Below are 25756 nucleotides of genomic sequence, written 5' to 3' on the forward strand. Positions count from 1 at the left end.
TCTTGTTTATGCAAGTGAGCCATTAAAACCAGCCCACACTCAAGGGCAAGGAATTAAACTCCACTTCCTTGAGGAAAAAAGGTCTATATTTATTTCTTGTAATTTCCCTCTCCCCTACTTTTTTTTTTTTTTTTTGGAGACAGGATCTTGCTCTGTCTCCCAGGTTAGAGTGTAGTCTTGCAATCATTTCTCACTGCAGCCTTGAACTCCTGGGCTCAAGTGATATTCCTGCCAGCTCAGTCTCTTGGGTAGCTAGGACTGCAGGCACTTGCCACCATGCCCAGCTAATTTTTAAAATTTTTGTAGAGATAGAGTCTTCCTTTGTTACCCAGGCTGGTCTCAAACTTCTGGCCTCAAGCCATTCTCCTGCCTAGGTATGCCAAGGTGCAGAGATTACAGGCATGAGCCACCATACCTGGCCTAGATTACAGGCATGACCCACCATACCTAGAAATTCTAACTTTTTTTATTTTTATTATTTATTATTTTTATTTATTTATTTATTTATTTTCACTCATTAACTATCCTCACTCCACTCCCGTTACCCCCGCCCCCTATTACCCTTCCCAGCCTCTGGTAACCATCCTTCTTCTCCCCATCTCCATGGACTAAATTGTTTTGATTCTTTAGATCCTACAGATAAGTAAGAACATATGATATTTGCCTAGGAATTTATCTGTAAAAAAGATTTGTACATCCTTTTTCATTTATTTATTCCAACATTTTACTTATACCATTATGATTCATGAATATCTATCCTATAACATGCTTTCAAAAATAGAAATTCTAGGTCACTTGTCTGCTTCAAATTCCCCAATGGCTACTCTTTACACAAAGAAGAAAATCCAAACTCCTTAGCCTTCTGACAAAGCCTATGTAATGCACCTAGCTTGATGCACCTATCTCATACCACTCCCCACTCCCTACTCTCCCCCTCCCCAGCCCACAGTAGAATAGCTGCACTGGCCTGACCTTTGCTTGAACTTGTTGGACTACTCCCTATTCCCACCTTGGGACTTTGCAAGAGTTGTTCTCTGCCGGGAATACTCTAATTTCTGCTTTTTATTTAGTACTCAGCTTAGAAGTGACCTTTTCAGAAAAGGTTCTCTTGATCACCTATTCCAAAGTAGTTATTCTTATATTCTTTTCATAGTAGACATTATTGTTATTTTAGTGTATCCATTTGTTGGTTGTCCACCAGCCCCACTTCAGTGTAAACTCTAGAACAGGGAATTCATTTCACTACACCTAGCTCTCAGAACAATATCTAGCGCACAAGAAATAACTAAATATTTAATGAGTGCATACATAAACATGAATGAAGGGGAGGACTAAGAGAACTGAGACAGAAAGGTGATTTAGAAAAAAAAAAAAAGAAAGGTGATTTAGAAAACTACTATTAATGTAATAATCAAGGCAGAAAGCAATGAAGACTTAAATTTCATAGAAGACTTGTAATGTGCTGTCTGCACTGTTGATCATAAGTGCATTATTTCTTCATTTCTAAAGATGCTTCCCTTCTTACTTGAGGATCATAAATTTCATACCCTAATCTAGAGATGAGCCTGGAGTTAAGCACAAAGCCATATTTACATTATATCAGCACAATGACTAGTTTTCAAAAATAATTAGCTGCCTTCCTGGCTCTGTGTCCTCTCGCTTTCTTTGACAAATCCTTCGTTTGGTCTCCCAATCAGTTGTCAAAGTTGATCCCTAAACAGTTCCCAAACTGTTGCCTAAGCTGTTACTCAGAGTTCATGTCTACACAGGAACGAAACCAGACAAAAGGGGTGGAGAGAAAGGAGACTGCAAAGATGGGGAATGTCTGGTATTTGTCTTCCATCTGCTTCCCAGTCATCTTCAGTCTCACTCTGCTCTATTTTCAGGCTTGGGTATGTCGACCCGAGGGTGCTTTCACGGCTTCTTTACTGGAAGAACCAGCTGGAATTCTGCTGCCCACCAGTGTGTTCACATTGCTTGCCACTCCCTCCCACCCTGAATCCTGACAAGACTTTTATATTTTGCAGAAGTATTTGGCCAAGCATGGTGGCTCATTGGGAGGCCAGCACTTTGGGAGGCCAAGGCAGGTGGATCACTTGAAGTCAGGAGTTCAAGATCAGCCTAGCCAACGTAGTGAAACCCCATCTCTGTTAAAATACAAAAAGTTAGCTGGGTGGGCATGTGGCATATTCCTATAATACTAGTCACTCTCGGGAGGCTGAGGCAGAAGAGCTGGAACCCTGGAGGCAGAGGTTGCAGTGAGCCGAGATGGTGCCACTGCACTCCGGCCTGGGCAACAGACAGAGAAAGATTCCATCTTAGAAAAAAGAAAGAAAAGAAAGCAATATTATCAACAAGAACTGCCCTACATTCACTTCGAGGGAGGTGAACAGAAAGAAGAAACCAGAAATCAGGCAACAAAGAACTTGTTTTAATCCCATCTTACACCCATGTTTTTAAATATAAATTTAAAGCTAAACTCTTTAAGGGATATAAAAGCAATAGTAAGATACTTAACAACAACACAGGGATAAAAATCTGGCATTTCCCAGCTTCTTAATTGTCATGCAGTGGGTTACAAATAGTCTCATCTATCAGAATATTATCTGGGAGACTCTGCATGCTTGCAATGCCCAGCTTGCATTTGACTCTGGACTTCACACATTTCTTTCCTTCTGCCTGGAATACTTTTGATCTTATCTTTACTTAGTTAACTCCTTATTCAAAATAAGTCTCAGCTTTGTGTCTTCTGGAAAGCTTTTATGATGACAACTATAAGAATTAATAATAATAATAATACCTTAAACTTATCTTATTCTGGCAGTCATCATACTTTATTAGCAGTACTTGTTTACTTTTAGTTTTCCTGCTAGATTCATAATCCTTGGGGTAGAAATTGGGTTATCTATTTATTTTAAGCTCTAGGATGAAACTGTCAACTGAGAATATGGGATCAGGCTGGACTAATTAAGTCCTGGGCTATTTAATCAATTGGTGATTAGGAAATGCTTTTTTTTTTTTGTTTTTTTTGAAATGAAGTCTCACTCTGTCATCAGACTGGAGTGCACTGGCACAATCTCGGCTCACTGCAACATCTACCTCCTCGGTTCAAGAGATTTTCCTGCCTCAGTCTCCCAAGTAGCTGGGATTCCAGGCGTGCACCACCATACCCAGCTAATTTTTGTATTTTCAGTAGAGGTGGTGTTTCACCATGTTGCCCAGGATGGTCTCTATCTCCTGACCTCGTGAACCGCCCGCCTCAGCCTCCCAAAGTGCTGGGATTACAGGAATAAGCCACCATTTTTTACTTTGAACAAATAAGCTCTTCAAAGGAAGACACTCTTAATCGCAAGATGAATATTTCTATGTACTGGTCACAGTTAATATCTAAGTATTTGTTGTTGTTATGTTCTGAGTACCAAAACCTAAAATTCATAAAAGGTCATCTCCATTGTGTCAAGGTTGCCAAATGAACAACTGCCAAAGCATGAATGGCTATTAATGTTTGCTTGCATATTTTGCCACACCTTCACTTCCTTTAAACTTATTTTCAGCCCATTCATTTCTAATGAAACGTGGAAGAACGGATCTGAGCAACCAAACAGAACTCTGAGCCTTTCCACTATAGAAAATTTAAAAATACATATTTTCTATGTAGAAACTTGACCAATAAGAATTCTTCGCAAGGGCTACTTTCTTCCCTCTTTGAACCCTTAAGCTTTTGGGCACATAAGGGAAATAACTGAGAAATCCTGCATTCACAAGTTGCTACTTACCTAATATGGATATTCCTTTAAAAACATAAATTTTGTCACATCCGAAGGTTCTTAAGCTTGTTGCATTAACTACAAATGATATTTTTATAAGGAACAAAAACCTCACCAAACAGTATCACTAATTTTATAATGGATGTCAATAGGAAAATAGAATTTAGTACATAAGCAACTTTTCTGGAACAATTTCACTCTGTTCATTGAGAGTCATTAAATATGCTTCCCATGAAATTGGGAGAGCATCAGTTGTCTTTTTAAAGAAGAAAAGCTACATAACTAGGTAAGCATAGAGAGCAATTTGCTGAATAAATTTTTATATATTAACTTTTTAGGATTAACAACTCAACAGCTACATTCATACTGATTCTAATAGTTCACATAGTGCTTGTGACCTTGGCAACTCAATGAAGGACAGCAATTACATGGAAACATATCTTATACTTGTTTTAATTTACCTAGGAACGTGGAGGCTAATCTGCATGCTCACTCTGGGAATGCTGGGTTATTAGGGTAAGTGATCAGGAAACTTGTTTCCAGGAAATGCTTTAAGTAAAATGCTGTAAAAGACTGTGAGCAGATGTTTAGGTCCCAGAACACCAGACACTTCAGATGTCTTGGGGTACATGACTGTCCAGATACCTGGGCTCAGTTTTGAGACATGGGTTTTAGAATGGCAGAGAATGTTATGTTTGACTGTAAGCCTAGATGAAGACACTTAAATATCCTCCAGGACAACTATCAGAAACCTGAATGATGGACTATAAACTAGAAGAGCCAGGTTTCTGCTTGATAGCCTAACAAAAGATGTAATTGCTTTTGGAAGTTATGGAAGGTGAATTCTCTCCCACTCCCCACAAGAGCAGCAGGTAGAAACAAGCAAGAAGCAAACACTAGTAGCAGCAGGTGATAGAAAGAGTGAAGTGTTTCATTTCACCAGAAGAAGGGGTAATACAGGAACATCATTCTGCAAAGCAAAGAATATGGAACGCTCATGGTAAGATATGCTTGACATCCACATAGCAAAATGCCTCAGCATTTTTGGAAAGTAAGATTTGGGAGGAGAATATAAAATGGCTTGGCATCCTAATAATCCCAGTGTCATGAATGCCTAATGACAAGATTGGAAGGCCTGGGAAAGTAAAGTTCACACAATAAGATATAAAAATGTCACTATTTTTAGTGGATATCATTAAATTTAGTAATACACATCTAAGTTTTCTAAGAAAAGTTTTCAAACATTTTTTTCATTCTGACTTTCCATATCAGGGCCGTTTATGTCAGCCCCTTAGATATAAGGCAGGGTGTATCTTGGTGCAATGATAGAGGAATGGCAATATGTCCCCTTTACATGAAATTTACAGAATAGGAAATCCAGACTAATAACAATAATGACAATAATAACTGCTATTCTAAACAGATGTTTATTTCTCAGACTGTTGAATCGCCTTCTATTCCATAGAACAGTTATATTTCAGGACACATGAATGCCCTCCACTTTAATATAATAGTAATCATGTACAAATGAAATGTTTCTCAAACTGAAGTCTGCATACCCCCTGACGACTTGATTCCAGATGTTTATTCCAAATGCAGATTCTACAGCTCTCTGTCCAGAATCTGCATTTGGAATAAATGCATATTTTTCTGCATTTAACCTGCCTAGAGTTCAGAAAGTTTGGAAGGTATCACTCATTTAGCCGGCCTAGAGGAGAGGCAGGTGTCTTTATTCTGCCTAGAGCAGACCCAGGTGTATTTATTTCAGTGAGTTTCTACGGAGATTTCTGACACATGCTAATTTGATTGAGAAATCTTTTATAATTTGTAAATGTATTTATATATGAAGCTTGAAAAACAGTAGAAAAATGAACTCTAAGTTGTATATAATGAAATGTTTTTGTGGAGTGAAGTGATGAAGAACACAGGGTAAAGTCTAACAATAAATAAAAGACAAATCACAAAAAACAAAACCTCCCTATTGTCCCATCCTCTAGTCTTCTTACACATAGAAAACTGTTATTATTAGTGTCTTAGATATCCTTTGAGAAATACTGTATGAGTATACCAATAAACAGCTCATATATGGATGCACATCCCACTGGAGAAAACAAAAAAAGAATAGGGGCATATGATAACACTTTCCTGCCCCTTGGTCTTTTTTATTAAATATATTTATAAGAGATAATTCCATAAGAACACATAGAGGTTATTCTCATTTTTTTAAATAGTTGCATGTAATTCTCTAAAAAGTATATATTTTTATGACATACGGATCTAATAAATATAATTCACTTATCTAATTCACTGTTGATATGTATTTAGGTTGTTTCCTGCATTTCATGAGTAAAAGCAATAAATGATACCTGACAACCTTTCTCAGAACTACTGCTCCAGTAATGATAAGGAGAAGGATACATCAGTCTTTCAGTGACCACAGGAAATTGCCATGGTCATTGGCTGATGTAGCTGACATTCTCTGGAATGGCTGGTTCATACTGCAACACACAAAAATTTTGACCTTCCACTTCCCTCAGTCTTCCTCTTTATGTCATTTCTTTGCCTTCTACATCTCTTCCTTCTTTCAAGCTACAAAAGGACCCTTTACTCTTCTAAAATTCTACCCTTTTCGACTACTCGTCTTTCATTCTACTCCTTTATCGTAAATGTGCCTTAGTCTCCCACCTGACTGAAGGTTGCTGCAGGAGAGTAGCTTATGCCTCTTCCATGGTATTTACATGGAATTTGTAGACACTCTTTTCCTCTCTATAAAGCAAAGTATGGTCATCCAATATGGTAAGCCCCATATAAGCATCAAAAATAAAAACAACAGTGAACACTGATCTACTGAATTAAAATAGCTCTTTAGACGTGGGTCAAGATGGATAGGGGAGACCTATGTTAATTCTAGCTAAATAATTATAAACTTGATTGGCTCAGAGCACACTGAAGTTTATACATTGAACTAAAATATATTATTGGTGCAGTTAATTAGAAATCAAGCAGCAACAGGAGGCCTACGGTAAAGACATCTCAGAGCATAGTAACACTGGGGAACATCTCAGGGTGCTGCAGAGCAGGGATGCCCCCTCAGAATGGAAACTGTATAAGGGCCTTGTAAAGACGGCTTATGCAATGATCTCTGAGAAGAGAGGCGACTTTTCCTGGAGGGTCTTTGCAAATGGAAGCTGGCAAGGAGGACAAAAGCCTTGCAGGGCAGAGATCAGGGAACACCTCAGGCTCTGCCTAGGTTCTCAGAATATGGAGTGATTTTAATTACTCTATGTCCTCAATGCTCAGGAGATAAAAGACCCTTGATGCACTGGGTGTGGTCAAACCCTGTGGCTCCTAATCCTCTATACTTCTGATGCAGCCACACCCTGATAACAATGGGTGATAAACTCAGAGCACTAGTTTAGCTTGTATTAGAAGGATCTCAAGTGCTCTCTGTCCAGCTCTTACCTGCCCCTTTGCCCTCCCCTTCCACGCTTATAAGATTAATGAGATAATGCACATAATAAAAGTGTTTGGAACCCAGAGCTCAGGGCCAATGCAGTTCCCAAGCTTGCGTTGGTCCCCTGGCCCCATGCTGTAAATGCTACTCTTGTGTCTCTGTCTTTATTTCCTTTTCTCAGTCCTTCGTCACCACTGGGACTAAGGGCACCCATGTATGGGGTTGGGCTGGTTCCCAACATTAGATTCTAAATAGCATCTGTGATTCTAAATAACGTTTGAGTGTCTTTTTCTTTTCTTTTCTTTTTTTTTTTTTTTGAGATGGAGTCTTGCTCTGTCACCAGGCAGGAGTGCAAAGGTACAATCTGGACTCACTGCAACTCCACCTCCCGGGTTTAAGTGATTCTCCTGCCTCAGCCTCCTGAGTAGCCAGGACTACAGGCACACACCACTATGCTCAGCTAAATTTTTTGTATTTTTAGTAGAGACGGGGTTTTGCCATGTTGGCTAGGATTGTCTCGATCTCTTGGCCTCATGATCTGCTCGCCCTAGCCTCCAAAAGTGCTGAGATTACAGATGTGAGCCACCACACTCAGCCTGGATGCCTTTGTCTTAAGAGATATTAGAAACCATATAATTATATTGCTGCCCTGTCTGACCCAGTACTAATACACTAAATGCAATTACTTGCATTACATAATTTTATATAAGCCTGAGGTGTACATAGTACTTTACAGTCTGCAAAAGATGTTCATAGTTCTAAAGCTAGGAAATGTTCAATCCATTTTAATACCCAATTTATAAATAATGCCTTTTGAACATCTAAAGATGAAATGTGCTATTTTAAGTGTATTTCTTTATCAAAGAATCATATATATCTTACTCCACGTTTCTTTCGAGTGATTTAAATATAAAACAGCTTGAATTAATAGCCACTTCTTCTGCATTACTTTTCCCCTCTGTGAAATTATTTAGAGTTGCTAGACACTCTGTTTTTATAAGGAAGCAACTATCAAAAATTAGAAAAGAATTCAACACAATAAATTTTCTTGGCAAAATAATATATTTGCTAAATGGTCTTTATTAAATCACCTGTTCAACTGGCATCTGGTTTAAGTGCTATACAATAAATGACAAAATAACCCCTTGCAAAAAGTTTTCAATATTCTGTCATGTGGTTATAGATTTCAGAATTTTTTCCTGTCGGTTTTATGCTGTATTTCTTTACAAACTGACAGGCAGCTGACAAGGCAAGAAAAGTTAGAAAATGTGGCTGCTAGTGAAATTTAATAGAATTTTTCCCTTGGGGGAATGAAACATGTATTCTAAGTGCAGAAAAACATAAGTTAGAACTTCTAGGAGTTAATGATTTTCCTTAATGAAACTGCTGACAATCATATTCCAGCTCTGGTTCTTACTTGCTATATAACCCTGGGAAAATTAGTTGCCTTATCTGTGCCTCAGTTTTCTCATCCATCAAAAAAACAAACAAACAAAGAAAAAACCCTCACAGAGTTATTGTGCAGGTAGAATGAGAAGTTAGGTATGAAACATTTAGTATGGCATGGCATTGTAATTCTAATAATAATTGTTTGGATTCACATGGCTCTCTTATGTGAGGATGAGTATTAAATAAAGTTTTACAGTCTACATTTAAAAAAAAAAGACACTTAAGTTGTATAATTATATTGCTATATATTAAATCTTCAATTTTCCAAATAATGTTGCAAATAAGCATTAAAACTTGACAATAATTTTAATAGATAAATGTTAATAGAGTTTAGGACATACTACTCCAAAATATGGCACCTTGGCATTCAAGAAAACAGCAGAAACAGGACGATCACTCTCACCTTTTCTGCACCTTTCTTTCTGGAAGCAGGTCATAGAATCTAATAAGGACTTTCTGATCGTCCCCTGAAGCAAGTCATAAGACCATGTATGAGGTGCCCTCCCTATATTCGGAGGAAAGGAGACACAGAGACGCCAAAAAGAAACTGAACAAATAGCCTTTGCTGAGGTTTCCCCAATTTACTATAATTAGATCACAAACTTGTCCTCCTTTCATATTTCTCCATGACTGTCCAATCTTCATCAAACAGCATAAAATTATTCATGTTTGCCAGTTTCTTCAGGTCTTCATTTCCTAATGAAGGCTCTTGTATCATATAAACCTTAAATTCATTTAATTTTTATGCTTTTCTCTGCTTCATCTGTTTATTATTATAAGAACCTCAGCCATGAACCCAGGATAGGTGAGGAAAATATATTTTTCCTTCTCTACAATGTATATGGAAAGACTGTTTAAAGAGAAAAGAAGAAAATAATATAAACTCATTGCCCCCATGGTTTATTGCAGTCTTTGCCACTCTGGACTTATCTATTAAAATGTTTTCTTCTAACTTCACCCACAGCTCAAACACACTCTCCACCAATTTAACTTTTCCAACAATCCATCTTATCTGGGTTCTCACCCACCCACCCACAATCACTGACAGCTACCTCCTACACACAGGAAAAAAGTGCTGGTGTCTTCCAAAGGAAGTAGACAAAAAATGCTACAGCTTTGAGATAAACAATCAGAATTGCCTTGGAGCCATGAGAAGGGAAACCAAAGGCAAGGTGACTTCAGTTTCATATGGTGCTATTCTTTCTAGGAGAATATAACTCCTCTATCTAGACAACAGAAAGCATACACACTTAACATTTTAAGCAAGAGAGGTCAGAAAGTAACGGACATAGTGGGCAGCAAATACAGAAACAGGAGAAAGAGAAAAAAAATTAGGAGACTGCATATGAAAAAGACAGGTCAGCTTAGGAGGCAAAGTCCTCAAATAACATAATGAACATAGCTAGTCACTGACCAACCCAAAAAGGGAATTGTAATTCTTTCACGTGTTTATGAAAGAAAACCTCACTGGCTGGGCACCGTGGCTCACACCTGCAATCCCAACACCTTTCTTACGCCAAGGAGTGGCTTGATTGAGGCCAGGAGTTCGAGACCAGCCTGGCCAATATAGGGAGACCCCCCCCCAATCTCTATTAATGAAAAATAAAATTATGTGAAAATACCTCCTGCTCCCACAAAACAGGACAATGTATCATGGCATCAACAGGCACGTTGACTCTACTGTCCCCAGTTAGCAAGCTATCATGCTTCACTTGTAATTAGAAACCGATGGCATCATTTGCTTAAAGTACAAATGATATTTAAATGTAATTGTAATAATTTAATAAACTTGGCTCTATGTTTACTTATGTAGTACTTAAATATTGTTCTCAAGAAATCACACTTTAAGGGTAGTATTTAAGAACTCTGGCCATGAAATGACCATTAGCTGCTCATTGAATCAGTAGCCTGGCAACAATGTACTATGCATAGAACAGGATTGTCTGAAGCTTCTGCTTCTAGATGAAGGGGTGTGAGAAGAGCTGTTAGAGTCATACTGACTTTGAGTGGAATGCCACTGTAAATCATAATTCCTGTCTTCAGTATATATGTAGATAGAATTCAGGGAGTGACAGTACTTTTCTCAGTAATAAAGAAAAAAAAATCTTTCATCTTGAACCTCAGAAAGAGGGTCAATGGATGAACAGCAGTTACATTTTCATTTTCTATATACCTCTCAGGAAATCAAACAAATCAAAAATGCATTTGGAAACTGCTAAAATCCTCTATTGTCTATCTTGTCTGACAGAAGGGAAACTCCTTGCAGGCACAGCTGTTCTTCTGCCAGAGACTCGAATCTGAGCACCATAAATCCTCGGCGCAAGTTAAAGAGAAAAGCTAATGAAAGTTTCCTGTGAAAATTACTACTGAAAAGAAGAGTCACATTTCTCTTTACATTTAAACTCCCATATTGTCCAACTGTATGCCTACAAACTCCCATATTGTCCAACTGTATGCCTATCTTCCACAAAATATACACTTAGTAAGTATTGACAAAATACATGCTGAATAACTTTTCCTAGCTTTAGTATCCTAAAGTATTGTCAAACCCTTGCTGCTCTGAAATGTGTCAGGTAAGTTTCCTTCCTGATAGGGATGCACTTTCCTGCCCTCCCTCATCTCTGCCTCCCCATCTGCAGACACTCGCTGCCAGGAGGATTTCTCAGAACCTCTCCTCCCTATGGAAGTCCTGCAACAATCACCCAGTCCTGGGACTTTGGCAGCAAACTCCAGCCCACTACATGGGCAGAAAAATGTTGGCACTTTCGTCATTCTCCCTGCAGGCATCACCTTCTCTTTCTTAGACCCCTCAAGGGCTACAAACTAACACACACAATTCCATTTCAAGAATAACAAAAGACTGAGCTCCAGAGGAATAGGTCATTTGCACTTCCCTGTTTTCCTGTAGGCACTTGTTTTGTTCCCCAGAGCCAGGATGGAATTGAGAAACACCTGGAGACCAGAGAGAAAACTTTCTCATTGTACTGCTCCACACGAACGTAGATACAGCTATTTCAACATAAATGTCAGACGATAGCGATGAAGATGATAATAACTGGAAGAATTATTATTATTTCATCGTTAAAATGTCAAGAAAAATTGTCAGTATTTTTATAGGAAGAAGAGTTTGATATTTTTTAATGTATACTGTATTCACCTGCAAGAAAATCATGCATTATATATGATGTGAACTTTCTAAAGACTGTGAATTAGTGGCTGAACATTCCTTTACTGTTTTATATTAGACCATTTTTTAATCTGGAAGTCCACATTTAAACATTTCTAAGAAAATGATCTATTCTTGGAAATAATGTTTTATGTTTTGCAGAGATGGACAGAATGACTTAGAGGAAGGTTGTAGATAAACTTTCTCTGGCGGAATGTCCATTGGAAATGGCTACCTAGCTCAACACAGCCCTTTTAACTGCTCCCCTCCCTCACAAGAGTAGGTTACCAAAGTATTTTTGGAATTCATGGTCAACCAGGATAGATATTCAGCAGTAACCAGTATGGCTACACCAGTGGTATATGATGACAGATGCTCCCCCAAGCCCCTTCAGTCAGTCTCCTGTCCTGACCTCTCCATGACCTGGAAAATAAAGGAGGTTAACAACTGGCAAGGCAAAGGTCTGTAGGGTCCTCTTGCTCCAGCTGATGGCTGGGCCTCTGTGTAGACTGGTAAAATGGTCTCACTATCACTCTGGCCCCAACCTCTTTACCACACTGAATTGAATCACAGATACACATCAGAATAAAACTGGGTCTTCAGATTCCCAGTTCCAGAAAACTGGAATGACAATGAACTAGAGAGAGAAATCAGAGATCTGATCCTTCAACAGAGGAGAACCACCACAAATGTACAAAGAGAAGCAGAGAAGAGGGAGCAAGGAAGTGGGTGGAGAGACAAAGATTTTGAGAGAGACAGAAAGAGAATGGGAATAAAGTATCATGAATGCCATACAATTACCCATTTTTTCTTTTCCTGGAGTTTACTGCATTACTGCTTCTATGGAGTCAACGATGTCCTTCAGAATTTGTATGTTGAAGCCCTAGCCCCCAATGTGACTGTACTTAGAGACAGAGCCTTTAAATAACTAACTATAATTAAATGAGGTCATATATGTAGGGTCCTAATCTAATACAATGGGTGTCCTTATACGAAAAGGAAGAGACACTAGAGGTGAATGCACACAGCCTATGACATGAGGACACTGTGACGAGGCAGCCATTTGCAAGCTAAGGAGAGAGGATCAGGAGAAACCAAACCTGCTGGCACCTTGATTTTGAACTTTCAGCATGTAGGACTGTAAGAAAATTAACTTCTGGCCAGGCATAGTGGCTTACTTACGCCTGTAATCCAAGCACTTTGGGAGGCCAAGGAAGGTAGATCACCTGAGGTCAGGAGTTTGAGACCAGCCTGGCCAACATAGTGAAACCCCATCTCTACTAAAAATAAAAAATTAGCCAGGTGTGGGGATAGGCACCTATAGTCCCAGCTACTTGGGAGACTGAGGCAGGAGAATTGCTTGAACCTGGGAGGGGGAGGTTGCAGTGGGCCAAGATCACACCACTGTATTCCAGCAGGGTGACAGAATGAGACTTTGTCTCAAAAAAAAAAAAAAAAAGAAAGAAAGAAAGAAAAGAAACTTTTGTTTAAGTCTGTGGTATTCTAATACAGCAGCCTAGCAGACTAATTTCTGTGGGTTCTGAGAGATAACAGAATGTCATTAAAACAACCCCCACCTCCTTTGCTTGGTTGGAATTGGCTTCCATACTTGTACCAAAAAGCAGTAGCTACTACATTCCTATAAACATTAGATTTTAGGTTTTCTATGTAATTTCTAACTCAAGAATCTAGAGTTGGAAGGCGAATTTAAACTGGCCTTCTTGAAGTAATGTTTTTCAAGGATCATTCAACTGTGATAATGAATCTAAAATACATTCTGTTAAACTGATTTTTGTTGTTTTCAACAGTCTGAGCCTGGAATCAAATGTTTCAGAAAGGCCTCTTTCCTATAACTTGGTACAAATATATGCACATTCTCAGACCAACCAAGCCTCAGAAGAGATATACTAGCCAAATTTCTGAAGTGAATGGCAATTTAGGCATTTCTCTGAAGTGGGGTATTGTATTGTTCTGGTCACAGGAAAAAAAAAAAAAAGATTCATGCGTTGTTCCACTTAAAAAGGTTGTCTGTATTCAGACCTAGTTACAGGGCTTGTACTTTTCCACAGTTTATGAGGACACTTCTGTGTTCCTTCAGGTGACAGCCCGAAGCATGAATAAGGGAGCTCTGTTTCTTGTCCAGTTAGTTATGCTTTTCTATGTTTGAACAAATGGCCTATGTCTGCCAGTGCACACTTAAAAGTGGTAGTCCTAATATCATCCTGAACAGGACTATGTGTTCAAATAGGTATCCGTGTGGCAGAACAATGTGGTGTTAAATAAGCCTATATCCTCCACAGTCAAAGTTCAGGCAGGCCCTTTTAATAAAAATGGACAAGTGGAATTCTAGCCAACTAAATATTTGAAGAGTGCATTTCATGGTTTAGTACAAGAACCTAATGTGCACTAAGATAATCAGTAAAATTCTCATTGAAGTATTCTACGAGCTCAAGCCTAAAAATTATCCATTTCAACTACAAATCTACCACAAGCTAAAATGGCCATGGTACTCAAGGTTGTACAATTTAAAAGTAATATAATCTGACAACAGACTATTAGTACAAGCTCTTCAATAATAAAATTATAGACCCCAAAATAAATAGCATTAGACTAAAACTTGTTTCTTTCCACATAAGATGCTACTTCATCTACTATTACTATATAACAGATGTAGATTAATAATTACCATACAATGTAAGGAATAATAAAAATATAAGTTATATCATGTATTCCATACAACAATCCAATACAGGTGACATTATTGTCATTTAAAAGATGTGGAAATGGAACCACAGAGAGGTGAAGTAATTTGTGCAAGACCACACAATTACTTGTTGAACTAAGTAGCCAATTTAAGTCACTCTGACATGAAAATCTCTGTGTTCTTAATTCCTTCACTCTGCTGCCTTTCCTAAGTGGTGAGAGCATAGTTTGGATAAGAAAAACCTGAATATCTAAATCCTTTTACAAGCTAGATCAGTAACTGGACATTCGAGCCTGGTCGAATTCCTTTCCTTCCCTGGGTGTCATTTTCTTTATCTACTTAAAAAATAAAAATGAGGCTGGACTTTACAATCCTTCCAGGGAGAACATTTGGTTCTGTTCAACCTCAAGTCCACAAATGGCAGACTCCCAGCAGCCCAAAATTCATGTTATCTTCACTTGCCAATAACAGTGATTCATCCTGTGTTTAAGCAAATGAAATTTGGGGCCAGGCATGGTGGCTCACTCCCAGCACTTTGGGAGGCCGAGGCAGGTGGATCATTTGAGGTTAGGAGTTTTAGTAAATGAAATTTTTTATTTTTCTGTACATTGTTTCATATTAAACACATTAAACATTTTGGGAACAATGTTATATACCAAACTAATATGGGCTCTTTCATTATATGGAAAAATACATGCATTGCTATCTAACTGGCTGCTTTATAAAAATCCTTATGTGAAATTTAACTATAGTCCTGCAAATTGAAAAAGGAAACATTTTCTCAATTGCTTCAGTCTTTATACCTCACAGTCCATCTGTTATCACAGTACTAATTGTGATGTCAAAACTGCAATTAGTTACACTCAGACAATCAGGAAGAAAAGCCAAGGGAGACAGTGCCCAGGCATCAATAACTTGTGATTACTATTCTACTTGCGAAATATGAAGTTTAAATTCAGGAGAACTGCTTTCTGGTCGTCATTTTGCCACTTACTAGCTATGAATCCTTAGGCAACTCATTTACTAGAACAATGATATATGAGCTTAATCTCTTAAGTCAAATGGTGTATGTTCAAATTCTCATTTTGCACAAGAGTTAACTTCTCTGTGCCTCTGTTCATTACCTATAAATTGAGGAACTATAACTGCCTCTCTTCAAAAGGTTGCAGAAAGAATATTATACTGTATAAAGCATTTATCAAAGAACCTTCTCCCTACTAAGTTCTCAGAGTTTGACTTTATAAAGTTTCTGTATTTTGAGTGAGTCCATTGTTAGGTAAAGTTCTATGTAATAGCTCTCTGAGTTTCTTCATTGTTAAAATCAGGAAACAATTGTATGTCCTTCATAAGACTGTTATCAAGACCAAATGTGGGAACCCAGAGAAAAGTATTCAAGTGAAAGGCACCTAAATTACCATTATCATTGCAACATCCACATTCTGGGTTCAGGCGATCCTCCCATCTCAGCCTCCGAAATAGCTGAGATTACAAGACTGTACCACCACACCAGGTTAATTTTTGTATTTTTAGTAGAGACGGGGTTTCACCATGTTGGACAGGCTGGTCTCGAACTCCTGACCAAGTGATCCACTTGCCTCCGCCTCCCAAAGTTCCAGGATTACAGTCGTGAGTCACGGGGCCTGGCAACTACGATTGCATTCTTACAATATAGCGGTTCTGAAAATTGACCTTGCATTAGAATTACCTGGAAAACTTGTTAAAAGATGTCTATGTTTCTAATGCAATAGATTTGGAGTAGGGCCCCAAACTTTGAATTCCTAAGATGTTTCCAGGTGATGCTGATGCCACTAAACCAGGTACCACATTTAGAAACCTTCTGTTCTGGTAGACTATCTTTTTCAATGCTGTATTGGCAGTGCTCGGAATAAATATCGATGGAATGAAATAATAAATTTGAGGCACTTTGTTAAGTGATAAAGGGGGATATATAATGATTTTATAGTTTAGAAGGAAAATCACAGTTCTACTGAAAGGTAAAGGAGTTACTATAATCAGAAAGGTACAAGGTATAAGGAATAGTTTATATCAAGGTATAAGGAATAGCTTATATCCAAGGAAAAACAAAATTACTTCTAATATAGAGGAAAGGGTAGAAAGGTCAGAGAAAGCTTTGTGGAGGGGTTTATTTGAGCTACTCCTTGAAGGACCCATACAATTATTTCAAAAATGCCTGTCATTACTCAAAATATTTTTAGTTACTGTCTTTGGAATTTGTCTACTTAATCTATAGTGAATCTTTTCTTTTTTCCCTACACCTTATAGTGAAACTTTTCTTTAATTCCCTAAAAGTTTATAGAATTTTTATATTCTGATGTTAGTTTTGATATTTGGTATTAGCTAAGCATGACATTTTTGCCAAATCTGGTCAGGAAGTTGGGTGATTTCGTTACATAATCCTGTTCTTTGTTAAAAAAACAAACAAACAAAAACGGTATACTTTTCAGTTAACATACTGATTTTCTAGTATAACTTATAAATGAAGGCCCAAAGCAACTTCAGGGTAGAAGTTTAAAAATTGGTCTGAGGGCAGGTACAGTGACTCATGCCTATATTGCTAAATTTTTGGGAGGCCACGGCAAGCAGATTCCTTGAGTTTGAGACTGGCCAACATGGTGAAACCCTGTCTCTATGAAATTATACAAAAATTTAGCCACACACAGTGGCACACGCTGATAGTCCCAGCCATTCAGCAAGCTAAGGCAAAAGAATTGCTTGAGCCCAGGATTCTTTTGAATCTTTGAGCCCAGGAAGGGGAGGTTGCAGTGAGACAATATTGCACCATTGCACTCCAGCCTGGCTGACAGGAGTGAAACCCTGTGTCAAAATGTGTATATATATAATTTTGAATAACAGATTAAGTTTGTAGTTTCTGAAAGTGATTAAAGGATACCTTCCATTTGGCCATACATCCTCTTGCGTGTTTGTCTGAAATCAGTCTTAATACACGTGGTATCAGACTACCGAAAGAATCAACATTTGAGCATACGATATACCATGTACACCTTTCTTCAGAGTGTATGCCACGCTATAAATATCTAAAATTTAAACTTTATGCAAATAAAAAAGCAGTATAAAAATGGATGTTCTTCCAAGTTAAATCTATAAAAAATATATACTGGTAGTAGGAAATAGACCTAGGTTTCTCAGAGCTCTTGATTTGGGGCCATTCAGTTAACAATAAGTATTAGTTTATGTGTTCTGGGCATGGAATTGCATGCTGGGTCACACTGGTCCTGTATGAAGTGAGCATGACAAACCATTCTTCTAGTTTCGAATAGTGGGACTAAAGAGAACACGGAAAGCCTGTGACTAAAGCACACTCTATAGTCATCACTTCCCTTTCTTGTTTGTCCCCACAGTCCTTCAGCTACTCTGTTTGCCCAGTCTTCAGAGTACAGGGTAACTTCAGTAGCCGATCAGCAAGTACTAGAACAGCATAAAAATTAAAATTTTTAAAAAACCTTTATCTCAAACCTTTTTTTTTTTTTTTTTTTTGAGACGGAGTTTCGCTCTCGTTACCCAGGCTGGAGTGCAATGGCGCGATCTCAGCTCACCGCAACCTCCGCCTCCCGGGCTCAGGCAATTCTCCTGCCTCAGCCTCCTGAGTAGCTGGGATTACAGGCACGCGCCACCATGACCAGCTAATTTTTTTTTTGCACTTTTAGTAGAGACGGGGTTTCACCATGTTGACCAGGACGGTCTCGATCTCTCGACCTCGTGATCCACCCGCCTCGGCCTCCCAAAGTGCTGGGATTACAGGCTTGAGCCACCGCGCCCGGCCTTATCTCAAACCTTTTAACAGAGTGTACTAAATTTAGTTTGGCCTAATGTAAATGAGAAAATCTGTTTCAAATCCCGAGGACCAATGATTCTTAAAGATCTCCAAACCAGCGGCAGCAGCATCACCTGAGAACTTATTAGAAATGCAAATTTTCCAGATCCGGTAAAGCAGAATCTGACTCAAGCTGTGGCTCAAGGTGGTTCTGATAGATGTGAGGACCACTGGTTTAGAGAGTATCAGTAGTAAAGAAACTCTGTCAAGCTGTGCAATCTTCTATGAATTTTGCAATATATTATAATACCCCATTACCATCTTCATGATTACTACATTTTATACACATACAATTACACACATATTCAGCTTGTAAGTTGTAAATTGAATAGGTTTTTTTAAAAGGTTTTCTTTTGTAAATTGAATAGGTTTTTTAAAAGGTTTTCTTTTGTAAATTGAATAGGTTTTTTAAAAGGTTTCTTTGGCTTCTCTTTGTAAAGTGATGGTGTAGAAGGAAGAAAAATAAATATGTCTTAGTTTGTTGAAATGATACTATCCTTAACTCCTCCACTTTTGTCCCCAATGAAAGAATCATGCTGGGGAAACATTATGAGCAGGTGGCTATTCTGTTTCTTTGATATAGCAGGAAAATCTTATTAGGTGATATAAATACACCTTATCACTTGCAAATATAAACTGTCATGTGTCTTGGGTGAACGGCTAAGTCTAGAACTGTTTCAAAAACTTGAAGGTAAATAGGTGTTTTATTTGCAGTAAACTATCATACTCATTTCAAATATTTTCATTGGACTAGGATACTGCAGATACATAATACCATTTTTTTGCTGAAACTTAAGTTTCATAATCCACTTAAAAGGCATATTATATTTCAGAATAAAATAATTATGTTTTAGAGTTAAAGCACAGGCTTGGAGCAGTCCGGTCCACAGATGTATAATGTAATCTATATATATAATTTTAAATTTTCTAATAGCCACATTTTAAAAAGTAAAATAACATTAATTACAAAATAATTTTTAATCCATTAAAAACATTACATTTCAATTTATAAACAATATAAAATTGATGAGCTATTTTTACTTTTTTTGTATTTATTAAAATCGTTCATGTATTTTATATGTATGGCATACCTCAACTGTAGTGTTAAATTTTGACTGGAAATACTTTATTTTTATTTTTTCTTAGTGTTCTGCAAAATAATTTTTATTTAGAACAATTTATTATTACAAAAACAGATTTTACACTCATATTGTTCCAAATACTAAAAAAATTTTCCAATAGCCTACCGAATATTAGTTTTTATATTTAAATTAATAAAAAACGAAATTTAAACATTTAATTTTAAATTGATTTAAAAATTTAAATTTAAGGAATTTAAATTTAAAATTTCATTTTAAAATTTAGGATTGAGGAATTTAAATTTAAAATTTCATTTAAAAATTTAAATTCCTCAATCACACTAGCTGTATTTCAAATATTCAAAACACGTAAGGAGGCAGCGTAGATCTGGACCTATGTGAGACCAACCTGGGTTAGAATCCTGGCTTTGCCTCTTACTGGCTGCCTGTTCTTGGGCAATTTATCTAGCCCTCTCCAAGCTTCAGTTCTGTCTTTGAATTAAGGTGAGGGGAAACCCACACTGAGTACGTTTAACTCCTGCCTGCAAAACTAACAGCAGAAGAGAAGCACCCACTAGTTGTTTACCCTTTCATAGAAGTGGTGGACTCACTGCCTCATATAATAAAAATCAGAACCAATCGATATAGTGATAGTTAAGAAAATTTCATTAGTCCATAACTATGAAGCCATAAAATGCTTATAACTAATGAATCACTTATTTAATCACCAATAATACTGAAATCAGTCAATACTAATAAGGAACAAAACCGTAATATTAGGAACGGCGCGACTGTTGCCCGTGTGCCCAGGAAAAACCTAGAAGGATCCGCCACTCATCCATTAACAGCAGTTACAGGAAGCAAGAGAGGGAGCGCGGCCCAGCCCGCACACGCTTCAGTTTATAATTCTTGGCCGTTAATTTCCAAAAACGTTGTTCTAAAAAGGAGACGATACTGTTTTAAGGGGCGAATCTCAAATTTGCCTAAAAACGACTATACGTTTGCCTCAGTCTGGAATGTGACTTTAAATATAGCTTAACTATACTGTAATAAACGGCCATATGAAAATACTTTGTCAGACCGAAAAACACGCCGCCTTAAACCAGCTTTCGGTTGGCGGTTTCCCGCCGGTGGAACGGAAACAAAACCGCTTTTGACGTCAAGGGAGATGTCCCCTCCCAGTTACCTTGGTGAAGTCTATGTGGCCATTTTTACTGTGGTCAACTCGTACCAAGCCTGTCGTAGCGGGGCTGTTAGGACTCCACAGAAAGTCGGCCGAAAGTGAAATGGGAAAGGAATCATGCGACTCCGGTAACAAAAAGCTGACAGAACCACGGAGAATCCGGGACGGAAAGCATTAGCTGTTAGCGGGATGCAGGGTCCACAGGCAAGCGGAACGATTCAAGCGAATTAGTAAGGTTTCCCCCCGGAAAGAGCCGCTTCCGTTGCTCAGCGGAAGTGCCGGTCGCAAGAGGACAGACGCCTCAAAGAATCCGCTATCGGCTGTGTGCACAACCGGAATCATGTCGAGTTTGGCGGTGAGAGACCCGGCAATGGATCGATCACTGCGTTCCGTGTTCGTGGGGAACATTCCGTATGAGGCAACTGAGGAGCAGTTAAAGGACATTTTCTCGGAGGTTGGTTCTGTTGTCAGTTTCCGGCTGGTATACGATAGAGAGACGGGAAAACCCAAGGGCTATGGCTTCTGCGAATACCAAGACCAGGAGACCGCGCTTAGTGCCATGCGGAACCTCAATGGGCGGGAGTTCAGTGGGAGAGCGCTTCGGGTGGACAATGCTGCCAGTGAAAAGAATAAGGAGGAATTAAAGAGCCTTGGGCCTGCAGCGCCCATTATTGACTCACCCTATGGGGATCCCATCGATCCAGAAGATGCCCCTGAATCGATTACCAGAGCAGTAGCCAGTCTCCCCCCAGAGCAAATGTTTGAGCTCATGAAGCAGATGAAGCTCTGTGTCCAAAACAGCCACCAGGAAGCTCGAAACATGTTACTTCAGAATCCACAACTGGCTTATGCCCTGTTGCAGGCACAAGTAGTGATGAGAATCATGGATCCAGAGATTGCTCTGAAAATTCTGCATCGGAAGATACATGTAACACCACTGATCCCGGGCAAATCTCAGTCTGTGTCTGTCTCTGGCTCTGGTCCTGGTCCTGGCCCTGGCCCTGGCCCTGGCCCTGGGCTTTGCCCAGGACCTAATGTTCTGCTGAACCAGCAGAATCCTCCAGCCCCTCAGCCTCAGCATTTGGCTAGAAGACCTGTGAAGGACATTCCTCCTCTGATGCAGACCCCTATCCAGGGTGGAATTCCAGCTCCGGGGCCAATACCAGCTGCAGTTCCCGGACCTGGGCCTGGTTCCTTAACTCCTGGAGGAGCAATGCAGCCCCAAGTTGGAATGCCAGGGGTTGGCCCAGTGCCTTTAGAGCGGGGACAAGTGCAGATGTCAGATCCTAGAGCTCCTATACCTCGTGGACCCATGACTCCTGGTGGCCTACCTCCTCGAGGACTGTTAGGAGATGCTCCAAATGACCCACGTGGAGGGACTTTGCTTTCAGTCACTGGAGAAGTGGAGCCCAGAGGTTATCTGGGCCCACCCCATCAGGGTCCCCCCATGCATCATGTTTCTGGTCATGACACCCGTGGCCCTTCCTCACATGAGATGAGGGGAGCACCATTAGGAGATCCCAGACTGCTAATTGGAGAGCCCAGAGGCCCCATGATAGATCAAAGGGGTCTACCCATGGATGGCAGAGGTAATAGAGACTCTCGAGCGATGGAGACTCGCGCCATGGAAACTGAGGTCTTAGAGACGCGTGTAATGGAGAGGAGAGGAATGGAGACCTGTGCGATGGAAACCAGAGGGATGGAAGCAAGAGGCATGGATGCAAGAGGATTGGAGATGAGGGGCCCTGTCCCCAGTTCAAGAGGCCCTATGACTGGTGGAATTCAGGGTCCTGGTCCCATTAATATAGGGGCAGGTGGCCCTCAGGGACCCAGACAGGTCCCAGGCATATCAGGGGTGGCAAATCCTGGAGCTGGTATGCAGGGTACAGGCATACAAGGAGCAGGCATGCAGGGAGCAGGCATGCAGGGAGCAGGCATACAAGGAGGAGGGATGCAGGGGGCCGGCATACAAGGAGTGGGAATACAAGGAGCAGGCATACAGGGGGCAACCAAGCAAGGTGGAAGCCAGCCTAGCAGTTTTAGTCCTGGGCAGAGCCAGGTCACTCCACAGGATCAGGAAAAGGCGGCTTTGATCATGCAGGTTCTTCAACTGACTGCAGATCAGATTGCCATGCTGCCCCCTGAGCAAAGGCAGAGTATCTTGATTTTAAAGGAGCAAATCCAGAAATCTACTGGAGCTTCTTGAAAGGTTTTAGAAAATATTTGGCTATAGTCTGAAAGTTTATTCTGTAGCATTGAGAATGGGTGCAAAAAGCTGACTTCTGCATCCCGACACTTGGATTAGGCTTTTCCTCCTAGAACCTAATCTTTTGTTGTTGTTGTTGTTCTTTTTATTTCTTTCTGTTTTCTTTCTATTTTTAATTTAGGGTGGGGGAGGAGGGGGGTCTGTTCGCTTCGTTACTGTAAAATAACTGAACATGATACTATGCCAAATAAGATTAGAAAGAATAAGCAGCAATATTAAGGTGTCTGCAATATGTTAACTACATTTCTTTAATGTGGAGTAAAATTTTGTGAAAACTGCTCTTAAAGACTAAAAGTTGACCTGTTAAAACGTTAATATACTAAGATAGATAGTTTTAAGATTTTTGGTTGTGTAACAAAATAAAGACGTTTACCTCAAGTTTAAGGTACATTTCTTGATAAACCATTTAAAATGCAAAATCTTATTTTGGAGGCAATAGGTTAAACATAGTCTTAGTGCTTTAGAATTATTTTTGAAACATATGAGTTAACAGGGTAAGTTTAAACTTGTATTAGAATTGTTTTTTTTTCTAAAGTTATGTTACCTGAAAAAGTCAAGAACTGTACCTGGTTTAATGTTGCTTCATTTATCACATCCTTCAGAGACCAGCAAGGTTCTGCCAGGCCTCCAGCATCTGAACATGATAATTTTGCTGTGAAAATTCTAAAATCAACAAGGTTACTTAAGACTGCTCTGATGGAACCTAATAATCTCTCAATACCTTCCTGTTTCTCAATAGTCTTTAAACCCTAAATCTGAGTCAGTAATTCTCTCACATCCTTCCCAAAAACCAGTGTCTAGGGACCAGTTAAGCTGGATGAGTTATACATGGTATTTTACTTTTCATAACAAGTGGAAGGTTTCATTCATTAAGTAAAACTCAGTTTCTTGGTGTCTGTCTGGCTTTCATGTACAGAAGGTATCCATTTACTCAACCAGACAGGAGTTAAAAACCTTAAGACCAAACAGCATTTAACATGCCTTTTAGTTTTCTTATTTCATAATCTACTTTTCCTTTTTTTTTTTTTTTTTTTCTTTTTTGAGATGGGAGTTTTGCTCTTGTCCAGGCTGACGTGCAGTGGCGGTATCTCAGCTCACTGCAAACTCCGCCTCCTAGGTTCAAGCAATTCTCCTGTCTCAGCCTCTTGAGTAGCTGGTATTACAGGAGCCCGTCACCACGCCCAAATAATTTTTGTATTTTTTAGTAGCGATGGGGTTTCACCATGTTGGCCAGGCTGGTCCTGAACTCCTGACCTCAGGTAATCCACCCATCTCAGCCTCCCAAAGTGCTGGGACTACAGGCGTAAGCCACTACACCCAGCCTACTTTTCTATCATTAATCATATCAGAATTATCAAGGCCCAGGTAGGTAGTTTTTACATCGCCTGAATACTCAGTCGACTTACTGTTCATTTTACTTTTTTTAAGTAATACAGCCATTTAGTCCTAATATACATACCAATGAGACATTCAGAAATGGCTGGAAGACGGGGCTTAGCACATTGCACTACTACTACTTTATTTCTAAGCCTTGAGGATGTGAACACAAACATTTGTATCATAAAACAAGTAATAATAGAAGCATAAATTATCAAATATCAGGTGATTTTACTTTGGAGAAGAAAAACCAATATCTAGTTACAGATGAAAAAATACAGAGAGTTGAAAATGTAGAAATTTATCTTCCTTTGCAGAATTTTTACATTTTGAATTAGTAATTCTTTATTCACAAGGTTTTCATCCCTATGCTGTTGTTTTCTACTACCTGTTTTACTCTGTTGTTCATACTACTACTTTCCTGTTTCCTTTTTTTCTTTTTTTCATTTTCTCTTTTACCCACGTTTCTCATATGCTTCCCCATTGGAGAGGATAACTCACCTTTAAATGTGTGATAATTATGGTTAATACTAATTCACAGAGTTGGGTTGATCACTTTGAAATTGCTTTATCCCAGTGCTTTCACTGAAGGGCTCCAACAAAATTATTAAATGTTACAGTCTTTATTCTAGTCTAATCTTAATGCAGGCAAAATAAAAATAGTGGATAATTAAGGCTGACAGTATCTGATATGTTTATTTTTAATGAATACATTATACAGAAGTCTTCCATTCTGGATATGCATGGGGCCTAATTACCTTTTGTTTTTAATGAAAAAGGCAGAACTAATAAAATTGCAAGAATGGATGGAACTCTCTTAGAGCCATTATCTATATACTTTGATAGTTGAAGTACCTATAAAGACGTGCTATTTTGTGGTGGTTATTAGCAACATCTTGGTGATGCTCAGATATTAAGCTTATGTTGCCCAGAGAGAACTCTGTATTCCAATAGCACCTTGTAGTTATCTTCATTACTGACAGCAGTAGTTATATAGTGAAGTGCACTGTTTACTTTTACCTGCTACTACCCACTCCCACTTCTAATAGACCACAAACTGAACACAGGGACAGTCTATCTCATTCCTATATTCACAGACAGGAAAATGGCAAAACATTTTATCAGAGTTAATGGGGGGGAAAGTCCCATTAAGAGCACATAATGCTGCCCTCATAAGAGTTTAGATTCAACACAGAACAAATGAGCTATGACAACTACTTGGCATATAAAAAAACAATTAGAAATAAGTTATTAAAAACAATCACCTTTACTCAGTGAAAGCTAAAGAAATAGATTCTCATCACTTCTGATTGATTGAATGTTCCAGTATTTATGTAGAAAGCATAGAGCCTTATTTCATTTGATAGTAAATAATGCAAGCAATATTGCCACAATCAGAATCTTTTATGTGTTTTACTACACAATCATTGGTTATAACCCCTCACATCCTGAATTTTC

General features: G+C 38.9%; 2 protein-coding genes across 4 annotated transcripts in view; one reads left to right on the top strand and one right to left on the bottom strand.

Moving 5' to 3' along the window:
• Positions 1-25756, bottom strand: part of PRKG1 (protein kinase cGMP-dependent 1) — a 1343496-nt gene that overhangs the window by 588868 nt on the left and 728872 nt on the right. Inside the window, exon 1 of one of the 3 annotated variants that reach the window (XM_074382508.1) lies at positions 20659-20759. The exons of the other annotated variants lie outside the window; for them this stretch is intronic. The gene's annotated coding sequence lies outside the window, so the exon portion shown is untranslated. Of the gene's footprint in view, positions 1-20658; positions 20760-25756 lie in introns of those variants that run through there. 3 annotated transcript variants of the gene reach the window in all.
• On the top strand, positions 20936-25105 carry CSTF2T (cleavage stimulation factor subunit 2 tau variant). Its single transcript, XM_003922448.3, has one exon. It carries the CDS (start codon positions 20996-20998, stop codon positions 22859-22861), a length of 1866 nt encoding a protein of 621 aa, XP_003922497.1. The 5' UTR covers positions 20936-20995; the 3' UTR covers positions 22862-25105.

This window comes from Saimiri boliviensis, chromosome 12 (assembly GCF_048565385.1).
Source record: "Saimiri boliviensis isolate mSaiBol1 chromosome 12, mSaiBol1.pri, whole genome shotgun sequence".
Lineage (NCBI taxonomy): Eukaryota > Metazoa > Chordata > Mammalia > Primates > Cebidae > Saimiri > Saimiri boliviensis.

What these genes read in the sequence shown, in the direction of transcription:
- CSTF2T (XM_003922448.3), top strand. Translation starts at nt 20,996, where the DNA reads ATGTCGAGTTTGGCGGTGAGAGACCCGGCAATGGATCGATCACTGCGT.